Below are 14512 nucleotides of genomic sequence, written 5' to 3'. Positions count from 1 at the left end.
TCCACGAAACAACCATCTTGGGGCCCTAAAAAATGTGAAGGGAATAGTCAGATGACGTTTCAGGTCGGGAACCTTCCACATACACCTACTACAGAGCGACATATTTCAAGTTGAAATCTTATTTCTCTTTATGCATGTCGCACGATATGAGGAAACATTCTGGACATTCTCTGATGTTTATGTCAAAATTATAATCAAATTATCAACATGCGGCGGGTGTTTTTATTTTTGCTTTTGAACTAACATGAAGCATCTGCACGCAACACAGATGTAAACTACGTTTAACGAGATTACATCGGCGAACTTGCCCAGAGGATTATATTGGTGACAAAGTCCTGTGACCGAAGAGGGCGACGGATTTGATAGGCTTCAAATCCACCACATGAGTTTTACACGTTGTTGCCATGAATAATTCATCTTTGAATTCGAACTGCAACTTAAGCAAATCGTTTGTGCCATGATCCTTCCCTTTCCTGTGGCTACATTTGTGCCTATCAATAGCGGTAAATATTTCAGAGTTGGTACTGCTAATACTCTCCAACAACAAACCAACCGGTGCCTTGCCAGGTTGTACAATAGATTCAGCGAAATGGTCAGTAATATGTCCGCGGACTCATACATATGTTTTTGCATAAAGCATTCCTCCACCAAGGGATAGCTGAAATTACTTCACTGTACGGAAATAAATGTGTTTGTTCAAGAGACTGTGAATAATACCTGGGATCCGCCACTCCCCTATCTCACTGGAGAGTTGGCGCGAGTATTAATGAGCATCTGAGCCGCGATATTTGCGCCATTGTCCGCCCTGACTCGACGCCGTCACAGGAACTCTTGCAGAATGGGACGTGCTCCAATTCTGTACGTCAATGAAATCATCTATCCGATCCTGGCGGCGTTTGGTATCCCTGGTAAGCTGAAGTCGCTTAATGCGTTGTTGGTCTGATTCATAGTGACAGACCACGAGTGTTCTGGCTGCCTTTTTGCGTGATTTCCTGCACTTAGCAGTAACCCGCAGTGCTATGAAGAAAGATAAATCATCTTCATACGCATGGCCGCAGCATCACCAAACATAAATGGATAGATAGGGAACAGTTTAGAAGATACATCGGACAGATCTCTAAAGCGTAGACAAGACGAGAATTTAAACAATCGTTGTAAGGGGGAGGGGGGGGGGGTGAGTTGTGGTAAACTAGAACTTGAATTTCCAGATCAGTTGAGTTCATGAAGAGTCCAGAATTGAAAGTGAACGGTGAGCTCTGGACAGCGACGCTGGAGGAGGAAATAGGAATTGCAGGAGATAAGCTTAAAGAGGGATTTGTAATGAGAGGAAGAACATTATGTTGGAAGGCAGTACTGGAGTAACTCAGAAGATCACGAAGCATCTCTGGAGGACATGGATAGGCGTCGTATTGGGTCTGAACATTTCATCAGGTTGAATAAGTTAGGTCTTTATTGTCTGGAGCGCAGAAGGTTAAGGGGGGACTTGATAGAGGTCTTTAAAATGATGAGAGGGATCGACAGAGTTGATGTGGACAAGCTTTTCCCTTTGAGAATAGGGAAGATTCAAACAAGAGGACATGACTTCAGAATTAAGGGACATAAGTTTAGGGGTAACATGAGGGGGAACTTCTTTACTCACAGAGTGGTAGCGGTGTGGAATGAGCTTCCAGTGGAAGTGGTGTCGGCAGGTTCATTGGTATAATTTAAAAATAAATTGGATAGGCATATGGATGAGAAGGGAATGGAGGGTTATGGTATGAGTGCAGGCAGGTGGGACTAAGGGAAAAAATATTGTTCGGCACGGACTTGCAGGGCCGAGATGGCCAGTTTCCGTGCTGTAATTGTTATATGGTTATATCGTTATATCTGACATTTTGGACGCTGGGTTACTCCACGACTGTGTTCGACGAACTTAAAAATCTCATACCGATGACTTCCAGGGATGCTCCCTGACCCGTTGTATTAAAACAGCATTCCGCGTTCCATGGAGGCATCCAAAATATGCCGTTATTTTAGTCTCCAGTATTATATTAGAATCTGGTTGAACATGTGGACGGGGGATGGGGCGAGGGGTGGAAGGGAGGCCGAAGGACGCAGTTGAAATTGATACCGGGGGATTGGGGATGAAAGGATCATATACGGCGTAATAGAGGGAGATGAATGATAATATTAATTCCCCTGCTTCTGAGTACTTTCCTCCCAGACTGCTAACCCGCCAACGATAAATCTTCATCCCTTTCCTCACCATCACATCCACCCTCGGTCTTTTCGACCTCCCTTGCCGCTTGTCCCAGCAGTTGTTCTCTCTGATATCGTCCCCGACCCTACATGATGAAACGACTTATGTCGAAGCGTTGAATCTCGTCTCCCCCCGTAGATGAATCCCGAATAGCTATGTATCCGCAGCACTAATTGATCCAAAATCAAATATCCAGATCTCGTAGTTTTCACTTTGCTTTACATTTTGATACGTTTACAAACCAAAAGAGAAATACGCGCGCAAATGCTCCAGATCAGAAATCAAATCAGAATATATTGATAAACAGAAGCCACGTCTTTGCTTAGAATTAACGAAGTCAATGTTTCAAGTCAGACATCACCATTTATATGTGTATGAAGGAACTGCAGATGCGGGTTTAAACCAAGGATAGGCACAAATACTGGATTAACTTGGCAGAGAGAATGAATGGAGATGCTGAATGTCTCGCTGAGTTTCTCCAGCTTTTTGTGTCTATCCCACCCATGTTTCTCTGATGCGCACCGCCAATCTAGCTGATGATTCTTGGACTTGAACGCCTGAACTTTAAGCAGCTTCCAGCTTACTTTCTGCGTATATCCAGGATGTTCTGTATATTTTTTCATTAGTTCTAGGGTAAAAAAAAAAACAGAGTCGAAAGTTCAAATTGATGATCTTTAACCAGATTTCGAGCGCTTTGAGAGTTTGTGAAATACACCAACTATTTTTTAGAATTATGCATGGTTTTGCTCTTGAACGCCATGTATAGTTTCAAAGCTATTCCTCTGAGTGTTTTTTCTGATTAGTCCGGTTGATCGCAAGACTGGTAAGATCCAACATTAACCATAACTCCGTTAAATCGGTAGTCAATTTAAATATTAATTTCGCTGTACTTTATTATTTCTCCAGCAAACATACTGGCGGCAGCGGTCCTGTACCGGGGAAAGTGCGGGCTCTCCAAAGGAATCACCCGGTACATGGTGGCGATGGCAATCTCCGACCTCCTCGTTCTCATCGTTCACGTGTTAGTCCGTGAAATCTACATGTACTACGTCCCTAACTCCTTCCTCTCCCTCAGCGCAATTTGCCCATCCAACATATACCTACGGGTGGTTACTCTGGACTATTCTGTCTGGTTAACCATGTCCTTCACCTTTGACCGTTTTGTCAGCATCTGCTGCCCGAAGCTGAGACTCGCCTATTGCACGGATAGGACGGCCGTCACGGTCATTGTTTCCCTGTGCGCGCTGAGCTGCTTTAAATACATCCCCTTCCATTTTATGTACGTGCCACGCTTCACCGTGGATAGTGAAGAATGGGGGTGCCGACCCAAACGCGCGTTCTTCATTTCCAGTTGGTGGACGGTGTTTTCGTGGATGTGTAGCATCTGTCTCCCCTTCCTACCCTTCCTTCTAATCCTATTGTTCAACGGACTGACTGCCAGGAACATCATAGCGGCCAACAGAGTCCGTCGTCGCCTGAAGGCAATGGGTGGCAAGGGCACTGGGGCGGAGAATCGGCGGAAGTCCATCGTTTTACTCTTCACCGTGTCCGGCGCCTTCATCCTGCTTTGGACAACGGTAGCAGTCACCTTCATCTGCACTCGGGTCACTGTGAATTTCATGGGCGGGGATCACTCAAGCCCCTCTTACATCGCCAATGACGTTGGGGTCTTGCTCATGCACATCAGCTCCTGCGCCAACACGTGTATCTACGGGATGACACAGAGGCAGTTTAGGTTGGAGGTGAAGAACGCGCTTTCATATTTACCGCTTATTATTGTTAAACTCTGGATACCGGCGCGGAATTTGACTGGAACTGGAGTTGGGATATGATGCCGCCCTTCAATCTATTCTTTCACATGATCGTACTATTCCGTGAAGTTGTTTCCACCCAGAGCGCACATGCGTTTCATTCGGTGGTTAACGGCTCTCTTCAACCGGTGTCTGCAAATGTATACTCGACCTTTTGTGTCATATTTCTCCGTTTAAATTGATTAAACAGGAACAGTTTACTATGATTTTTGCATTAACATCGAGAATTTGAGATAACAATCGCGTTGTATTAAAATACTGTATCTGCAAACCTGCCCTAGTTCTTTTGAATCAGTACATGGAATCTGTTCTCGGGTGAGTAATGGCTCAGTTTAAAGTTTAAAACGGATGTGCGGGCAAGTGCGGAAGTGTGTTTTGAATACGGATAGGTCAGAATGTTGAGGGAAATTACTTAATTGGGGAATGGGCCCATAGTTGACATTTCGGAATCAAAAGGCCTTCTGACCAAAGTGCAGGATCAGCAGCTTCCAGTGAAGACGAGATCTAACGGGTCAGTGGATGACGTGTAAGGTTGTAAACGGTGACGAAGGATAAGGATTCCCGGTAGATGACGAAGCATCAGACGCGGCTTTGGTGGAATATAAAGCTAGTCTGAAACTCAAGGGGTCATTTACAGGGGCCAGAAAGGGTTTTGAAATGTCTCGCAAGGCGGATTAAGTAACTTCCCTTGACTTCTTATACGTCCGTTAGAAATAAGCGGGTGGCAAGGGGAAGGTAGGACCATTCGAAAATCATGGAGGGAGTGTATTCGTGGAGGCGGATGGTGTACGTGTGTTGCACAAAATGCTGGAGAAACTCAGCGGGTGCAGCAGCATCTATGGAGCGAAGGAGATAGGCAACGTTTCGGGCCTAAAGCCTTCTTTAGAATGATAGGGGGTGGGGGGAGGCGGGGAGAAAAAAAGGAAAAAGGAGGGGGAGCCCGAGGGCTGAGGTAGGAAGGGGAGGAGACAGCAAGGGTTAACAGAATTGTGAGAAATCAATGCAGACTCCCCGAGCGGAATATGAGGTGCTGTTCCTCCAATTTCCGGTGTTGCTCACTTTCCTCCAATTTCCGGTGGTGCTCAGTACCTTCGATTTTCCAGCATCTGCAGTTCCTTCTTAAGAACTTGATGAACGCGTGGGACTGATGGTGTGCATCTGTACTCAAAGAGCAGTAGTGCTTGGAGGACAGAAATAGCAGTGTAGAGAATACAAATATGCTGAAGAAGAGTATCGACCCGATAATTCTCCCATTCCTTCTCTCCCGAGATGATGCCTGTCCCGCTGAGTTACTCCAGCAATTGGTTTCTCTAAATATGTTAATGTTCGAGAAGGCAATCTCAAGAAGGCAATTTCTTGAAGTCAAGTCAAGTCAAGTCAAGTCAAGTCAAGTCACATTGATTTATATAGCACATATAAAAAACACCTCTCCTTGGCCAACGTGCTTTACATTTGTTATAAGAATAGCATAACAAAACAGACTACATACATATATACATGTGGCCATCACTCAGAGGAGATCAGGAAAGGCTTGGGAGTATAGATAGTCTTGACTTTAAAGTCGATGGAGAGGGCAGTTCTGATGGGCTAGGGAATGCTGTTCCACAGCCTAGGGGCTGCAACCGCAAAGGCGGGGTCGCCCCTGAGCTTATGCCTGGACTGTGGGATATTCAGCAACCCCAAGTCGGCCGATCTGGGGGGCCTGGAGTTGGAGTGGTGGGTGAGAATAATTTTTATGTAGGTGGGAGCAAGCCCATTGAGGGCTTTGCAGACATAGAGGACTATCTTTTTTTAATTTAATGATGACAAGACAGAGGTAATGATCTTTGGTGGCACCTCTGCCCCCACCCCCCCCCCCTGTTGATCTAGGCTCTTTGTCTGCATATCTCAAACCTAACATCACGAACCTGGGGATTAAAGTGGACCCTGAGCTTAGATTTGACTGTCAGGTGAGGGCTGTTGTTAAATCTGTTTTTTTCCATCTGAGGCAGCTGGCAAAAATAAAGCCGATTTTGTCAAGGCAGCACTTTGAGACGGTTATCCATGCCTTTGTTACCACCCGGCTGGATTTCTGCAATGCACTGTATCTCGGGGCTTAGTCGGTCCTCCATCGCCCGTCTCCAGATGGTACAGAATGCAGCTGTTCGTCTCTTGACTGGCACACGAAAGCATGATCATGTTTCACACCTTTTGGCCTCTCTCCACTGGCTGCCTATTCAGTATAGGATTCGTTTAAAAAAAAAATATTTACTTTTAAATCCCTAAGTGGTCTTGCCCCGTCCTACCTATCTGAGCTTCTTCACCCTTATTCGCCCTCCCGCTCTCTCAGGTCAGATGATCAGCTGCTCCTGATTGAGCCAAAGACTAAGCGGAAGCTCAGAGGGGACCGTGCCTTTGCTGTGTCGGCTCCGAGATTGTGGAATGAATTGCCTCTGCACGTTAAACAGGCCCCTTCTCTAGCTGTTTTTAAGTCACTCCTGAAGACATATCTATTCTCCATGGCCTTTGTAGACCAGTGAGGTGTTGAATTGTTTATTAACTTTATTTGCTTGGTTTTGCTGCGTTGTTCGTACTCGTGTTTTATGTTTTTTAATTTATTGTTTGGATTTTTGTATGTAATTTATGCGCCTCGTGTTAGTTGTATGTTCTGTTGTTCTGCCTGTTTTATGATGTCTTGCTTGTTTTCTTTTTTCTGTACAGCACTTTGGTCAGCTGTGGTTGTTTTTAAGGTGCTTAACAAATAAAGTTATTATTATTATTATCTTGAAGTTTATACGGAACCGCACACGGAGCCAGTGAATAGAGGCCAGGATCGGGGGTGATGTGGTCCCTGTGAATGAATCATCCACCTCGATGTGAAGAACATCGAGGTGGATGAGGCCCCAGTGCCTGACGGAATCTATCCTTGATTATCGTGAGTGACAAGAGAGGAGATTGCGGGAGCCTTGACAAGGATCTTTGTTTATTCTCGCGCCCGATGAGAAACTGGAGGACCGGAGGGTGGTCAGTGTTGTTCCTTTGTTTAAGAAATACGTAGCGAAAATCCAGTGAACCATAGTCCCTTGAACAGCAGGTCAATGGTGGGAAACTATTGGAGGGAATTCTGCGAGATAGGAATTACTCCCATTTGAAAGGGAGTAATTAAGATTAGCCAGCAGGGCTTTGTCCGTGCCTACAACCCATCTATGTATATTCTCTATACCCAGATGTCTAGGCAGCGTTGAGACGGAGCAACAACAATGTGAACAGCATAAGATAAACACATAATGCTGGAGTAACTCAGCGGGACGGGCAACATCCATGGAGAGAAGGAATTGGTGACATTTCCAGTCGAAACCCTTCTTCAGAAGATGATTCAGCGTTTGACGATTGGTCTCGACCCGATACGTCACCTATTCCTTCGCCCTAGAGATCCTTGCTGGCCCGCTGACTCTCTCCAGCGCTCGGTGTCTATATTCGGTTTAAACCAGCAACTACAGTTCATTCCTACACATTGAACAACATGCCTGACACATGACGTTCGATTGTTCACTTCCCACAGAAGGTTCTACTGTTGTCAGATAAAATCGCCTTTCTTTTTTAAACCTCTTTTCTCTACCTGCTTTACGCGTTTAACATGAATGTATGTATGTATGTACGTTGTTATGTGGTGTGATTGGATAGCATGCAAATTATAGCATTTCGCTAAAACTCGGTACAGGTGAAGATAAGAAACCAAAGCCTAAAATGATTGGGCTCACCAGGGATTCCAAACGCCGCCATAATCGGATAGGCGAACTCCTTAACGTACAGAATCGGAGCCCGCCTTTTTCTGGAAGAGTTGCAACGTCGGCAGCAAACCCGGAGACACAGTGGATGAAAGAGCGCGGCTCGTTTCCTCATTCACATCCGCGACAATCCTGTAGTGGCTATTGGGAGTGACGGGGCAATTACTTTAGTCACAGACACCTTAATAAACATTTCGAGACAAATGAATCCATTCCCCATTTCTTGCTGCAGGAATAGTGTTTGTAAAAACGCATAGGAAGCCACCGAGTTGCCACCGACCAGTCTCTTGATCCAAGCTAGACACAAAGAAACAAAAAAATAGGTGCAGGAGTAGGCCATTCGACCCTTCGAGCCAGCACCGCAATTCAAGATGATCATAGCTGATCATCCAAGATCGGTACCCCGTTCCGACTTTTCCCCCATGCAATGTTATGGTATTTTCCTGATTGGGGAGTCGCTTCATTCACAGGGCGATAGACAGGGTTAATATAATGGATTTTAACACTGGGAAATCCCAAATATAATCTATATTCTGTGGCGTCACGTGATGGTCAATCCACTTACGGTGGAACCCTATTACGTTTCCTTAACTGCGGAAGAGGGATTGGCGAGCATCATTATTTGCTCACATCATTTTCTTACACTAAAATGGATGTGCATCATTAACCATTCGCTGCGGAATATAAAGGTATGTAGTTGGTGTTACTGAATAATTCCATGTTGTTCTTTCGTATCACCGCACAGTCCAAGCGGCGATCTCCTAGCAAGTAACATAGTTAGATAGTTAGATTTTTGAATTAGATTACTTATTTTGTGACCGATACTTATTTCATACAAACAGCAAAAAGGCACAGGTTTGTTGTAAATCTGCAAGGAAAAAAAACACGTCACGATAAATATCAGTAAATATTCAGCAAGTGATCGAATTAACGGATCAGAATAAATAAGTAGGTGTTTGGCAGCCGGTGGGAAACGTACCCGCGGGCTCCACAATGGGAGCATTTCTCTGACCACCCCCCCCCCCCCCCCCCCCCCACCACCACCCCCCCCCCCCCCCCCCCCCCCCCACACACACACACATACATACTGGGTTCGTCAGCCCATGTCCCACATATCGATCCAATCGGGGCTACCCCGTCCTCCTGATATAAGCAATTGACCATTTATCCACTTTAGTTCCCATAATCGCTTCTGTCTTTGTCGCCCACACAAAATGCTGGAGCAAAATGAACGGCTCAGGCAGTATCTGTGCAGGAAAATTATCGGCGAGGTTTCGGTCCGAACCCATTCGGCCTGAAGTGACGTCACTCATTGCTTCCCGAAACGTCACCCATTCCTTCTCTCCAGAGATGCTGCCTGTCCCTCTGAGTTACTGAAGCTTTGCATGTGGACAAGCTTTTCCCTTTGAGAATAGGGAAGATTCAAACAAGAGGACATGACTTCAGAATTAGGGGACAGAAGTTTAGGGGTAATATGAGGGGGAACGTCTACTCAGAGAGTATTAGCGGTGTGGAATGAGCTTCCAGCGGAAGTGGTGGAGGCAGTTTCATTGGTATAATTTAAAAATAAATTGGATAGGCATATGGATGAGAAGGGAATGCAGGGTTATGGTATGAGTGCAGGCAGGTGGGACTAAGGGAGGGGGGGGGGAAAGTTGATCGGCACGGACTTGTAGGGCCGAGATGGCCTGTTTCCGTGCTGTAATTGTTATATGGTTATATGTCACCCTTCTTCAGACCTCATGCTTTGCCCCGAAACCTCGCCTATCCATATCTTCCACAGATGCTGCGTGCCCGTCTCATTTAATAAAACGTTTCATGTTTAGCTGAAGATTGCAAAGTTGATGTTGTAGGAGATGAATTAGGTCATTCTGTCCATCAAGTCTACTCTGCCATTCAATCATGACTGATCGATCTTACCCTCTCACCCGCGTTCTCTTGCCTTCACTTCATAGCCCCTAACACCATTACTAATCAGGAATCTGTCAGTCCACGTTCCAAGTTACTTCTGTCTACATTTGGCCTTACTCAGGCTGCGTAGAGCTCTGCGGACCTTGTTGCACTCTTCCTGCCTGCAGGGTCAACTATTTCAGCGCTGGCCCGCATTGGAGCCTGCTGCTCTCCTGCTCAATACAACGCATTTCCACTTCCTTTCATGCTGTAGCTGGGATCCAGCGAGTCTGAATTTGTCGGATGCAAATGGAAAGCCGTGGAAATGCACTGCATCTACATGAGAATCTCTAACCAAAGATGCTTCAGAGAGAAACAGTGAAGAGGACAGCCTACAATCCTATGATATTAGTGATGTATTTTTGTATTTCAGGTGACTCCCAGCCACCATTATCCTTCCGGTTCCCACCTGTCCACCCAAATGCTCTGCCAAGTGTCATCTATTTCATCCCCTGCCTCTTCCACAGATTTGCCAGGACTCGCAGTTACCACCATGGATTCATTTCCAGTCAATGGCGTTCTGCTGAGATTTGGTTGCTTTTGTTGTTTTGCGTAGTTGACATGAAGTCACAGGAAGTGGTGGCGCGTCACAGCTGCGGTCTTCAAGGCAGCTATGCTGACGATTCTAAGAAACCTTTGGAGAGGAGGACGAGATCAAGCGTATGAACCATTTCAAGGCGCAATACGTTGGGAGATGCTCACTGCCTTCCTGTCATTTGCCGCCTCGCCCTGCAGATGTGTTCTGTTGAGCCAGCGGGACCGGAGACCAGAGCGGGGAGCTTTTTTACTCTAATACAATGCAAATGTGTTGTCCTTTGACCCTCAAAAGGATTTCAAACGAAATTTGGTTTCTGCAGTCATACAACAAGAAAAGAACCAAGACACACAAACAACACAATTTACACAAACATCAATCTCAGTGAATCTCCTCACTGTAATGGAAGTCAAATGTCTCTCCCCTGTGTTCCTTTCTTCTCCCGATGTTAATCCCCCCGGCAGGCGATGGCAAATCCCGCGGCCGTTAAGGCCGCGCCGGGTGATGTAAAGCCCCGCTCCGGGTATTAATGTTGGAGCCCCCGGCAGTCGGTGGCAAGTCCTGCGCCGGGCGATGTAAAGCCCTGCTCCGGGTCCTAATGCTGGCGCTCCTGGCGGGCGATGGTATGTCCCGCGGCCGTTAAAGGTGCGCCGGGCGATGCAAGGCCCCGCTCCGGTTCACTCTCAACCCCGCAACTCGGGCGGGAGACGTTGCCCGTTGCGGGAGCTCCGAAAATCATTCTCCCACCAGGGGCCCGCGAGCTCCCGATGTCACCGTCCACCGGACCTGCGGCTGGAGCCTCCGTGCCCCGTGGTCGGGTCGCAGCCACGCGCTACCACAGCTCTTCACGCTCCGAGGCCGGCCAGCCCCACGCTGTTAAGTCCGCAGGCTCCGCGACTGGAGGCCCCAGGTTGTTTCGATTGGAGGCCGCTCCACGGTGCTAGGCCCCAACGATAACGGAGATCCGACAGGGAAAAGGTCGGGACATATTTAAAAGTCCCCCCCCCCCCCCGTTTCCTCAGACCACCAACATACGATCTAGGTCAACACGCACGGGTCATCAAAATAATTTAAAAGGCTACTCGAAATGGTGCGCCTATTGGCCATTAAACACCAATTTAATATTCGCAGATCTATTTGATCTGGATTATCGACCATAGTGACATTTCGTCCCTGAAGCACCATCGCCGTCCTCCCCCTTGCAAAGTCCAATTCGGTTCTCTAGGCTCATTTTCCATTCGTGGCCTTGTCCGTGCAGTTCAAAATCTGTGCATGATTTCCCCCACATCTGTCTGACCGTCTTTGGCCTGGTTTACATTCATGCCACAGACAGACGATCCCCTGAAGTCCTTCGGTTAGTTGGCCCAGCGTGAACGTAAAATAAAGACCAGTCCATGATTGGAAGAAATACCGCCCAACATGTCTGCGCCGATCATGACGCCAACACCTATGATCTTATCTGCGTGCATACGATGTGTGCACCTCCATTGTCTGCCTGTTCATGTGCGGCTAAATTCCTCCTGAATGTTGCCATTGCATCTTCATCTACCACCTCCCCAAGGCGCGCATCCAGGCACCAAAAGGAGAACTGTACTGGAAAATCTAATTTAAACTCTCCTCCATTCACTTTATAACCTTTCCATTTAGCTATTAACATTTCATCCTCTTGCTTTTACTATATGCATAAAATGCCTTGGACTTCTCCTTCATTATACTTGCTTGGAAACGTCCGGCTTTTTTGTTTAAATTATTTCTTTATATTCGGCTGCTTACCGTTTTCTAACTTTACAATGCTTCATTGTTGATTAAGGTTACAATACTTCTTATCATCCAAGGTTTACAATCTTGCAATCGTGTCCTCATTCCACCTTGGTTCTTAACTCTAATTATCTGGCTTTCAACTGATTCCCACCAATCAGACGAGGATGCAGTGAAAAGGCCAGTTCAACCGGTGTTGCAGCGGTAGAGTTGCTGCCTCATAGCCCCTGCAGCGCAGGAGTCCCGGGTTCGATCCCGATCACTGGTGCTGTCTGTACGAGGTGTGTACGTTCTCCCCGTGACCGCTTCTCGGAGAACTTCGGTTTCCTCCCACGCTCCAAAAGCGTACAGTTTTGCTGGTTGAATGGCTTGGTACACGTGTACCTTATCCCTAAGGTACCTTATACCTCACTATCTCCATTGCCGGTGATAGACTTCTGACCGACATACACTATAAACACACTGACTACCATGGTTATCTGGACTACACTTCTTCCCACCCTGCTTCCTGTAAGGACTCCGTCCACGCCGCATCTGCTCCACGGATGAGGCGTTCCACACCAGGATATCTGAAATGTCCTCATTATTCAGGGAACGGGGGTTCCCCTCCTCCACCATAAATGAGGCTAGCACCAGGGTCTCTTCCATACCCCGCAACACTGCTCTCTCTCCCCATCCGCCCACTCGCAACAAGGGCCGAGTCCCCCTAGTCCTCACCTTTCATCCCACCAGCCTTCACATACAAAAAGTAATCCTCCGTCAGTTTCGCGACCTCCAAGGTGACCCCACCACTCGCCACATCTTCCCATCTCCCCCCATATCTGTCTTCCGCAAAGACCGCTCCCTCCATAACTCCCTTGTCAATTCTTCCCTTCCCTCTCGTACCACCCCCTCCCCGGGCACTTTCCCTTGCAACCGCAAGAGATGCAACACTTGTCCCTTTACCTCCCCCCTCGACTCCGTTCAAGGACCTAAGCAATCGTTCCAGGTGCGACAGAGGTTTACCTGCATCTCTTCCAACCTCATCTATTGCGTCTGTTGCTCTAGATGTCAGCAGATCTATATCGGTGAGAGCAAGCGGAGGTTGGGCGATCGTTTCGCCGAACACCTCCGCTCGGTCCGCAATAACCAAGCCGACCTCCCGGTGGCTCAGCACTTCAACTCCCCCTCCCACTCCGTTACGGACCTCTCTGTCCTGGGTCTCCTCCATGGCCACGGCGAGCAGCACCGGAAATTGGAGGAACAGCACCTCATATTCCGTTTGGGGAGTCCTGGGGGCATGAACATCGAATTCTCCCAATGTTGTTAGTCCTTGCTGTCTCCTCCCCTTCCTCAGTCTCCCTGCTGTCTCATCCCATCCCCCAGCCTTCGAGCTCCTCCTCCTTTTTCCATTCTTGTCCCCGCCCACCCCCGCCCCCGATCAGTCTGAAGAAGGGGTTCGGCCCGAAACGTTGCCTATTTCCTTCGCTCCATAGATGGTGCTGCACCCGCTGAGTTTCTCCAGCTTTTTGTGTACCTTATCCCTAATATGCGGAGGATATTGTGAATGTGTGGGATCGCTGGTCAGTGCGGCGTCGGTGTGCTGAAGGGCCTGTTTCTGTGCTAGACTAAACAAAATCTAAACCTAATCTCTCCAGTTCATGGCTGATAATGAGATCACAGTTTCACCTCGATAAGTTTTATCCAGATTCATTTTATTACGTATCAAATTATGATAATTGTCCGCAATACGCAAATCCATTGAAATTTGACCACAAGATCAGACTTATCTATATTACTAACTCTCTGTTCTGGACCTTTTTGGCCATCTGTGCTGCGATTTCTAAGAGAACGCCGCCACCTACTGCCGTCATTTTTGGCAACCCCGCTCAGAGCCCACCTCCGCCGCATGTGTACCGACGATTTTTCCCGTCGATGAAAAATGACATAGATATTAATGTGTTTGCAAAATTGACCATTATCTCTGCTGCCCCTGCTGGAGGGAGGGGGAGGGCCTATAAAACCAGGAAGTGGTGTGCCTTAATTAGTCTCTGCAAGATGGAGCTCTGTCAATTAGTCTCTGTCACTCTGAGCTCTGAATGACACTGAACAAATGTCGGCATCACTGTGAGTACCCTTAATGTGGGTTGACAATGAATATATGGTTAGTTTGAAGTAAAAAAAGCACTGGTTCTCCTCTATCCTCTCCTCCTCTCTCACCTCTCTCCTCTCCCCCTCTCCTCTCCCCACCCTCTCACCCCCCTCTCCTCTTCTCCCCCTCTCCTCTCACCACCCTCCTCTCCACCTCCCTTTCCACCCTCCCTCTTCCCCTCTCCTCTGCCGCCCTCCCCCCCCCCCCTCTCCTCTCCCCCCTCTCCCCCCCTCTCCTCTCCCCCCCCTCTCCACTTCTCCCCCCTCCCTCTTCTCCCCCCATGTCGCTCCCCCCCCCCCCCCCCACAACCGCACGTTGGGG

The 14512-nt window shown here is 47.7% G+C and overlaps 1 protein-coding gene across 1 annotated transcript; it reads left to right on the top strand.

Moving 5' to 3' along the window:
* Window positions 1-838: 838 nt before the first annotated feature.
* On the top strand, window positions 839-10427 carry LOC129693629 (probable G-protein coupled receptor 139; the record flags this gene model as incomplete). Its single annotated transcript, XM_055630420.1, has 3 exons — window positions 839-908; window positions 3146-3943; window positions 10324-10427. Coding segments are annotated over exons 1-3 (972 nt in total), but the record flags the coding sequence as incomplete, so codon positions are not given.
* Between the last annotated feature and the right edge of the window lie 4085 nt (window positions 10428-14512).

This window comes from Leucoraja erinacea, unplaced genomic scaffold (genome assembly GCF_028641065.1).
Source record: "Leucoraja erinacea ecotype New England unplaced genomic scaffold, Leri_hhj_1 Leri_373S, whole genome shotgun sequence".
Lineage (NCBI taxonomy): Eukaryota > Metazoa > Chordata > Chondrichthyes > Rajiformes > Rajidae > Leucoraja > Leucoraja erinaceus.
This window is presented reverse-complemented; position numbering and strand designations above follow the sequence as displayed.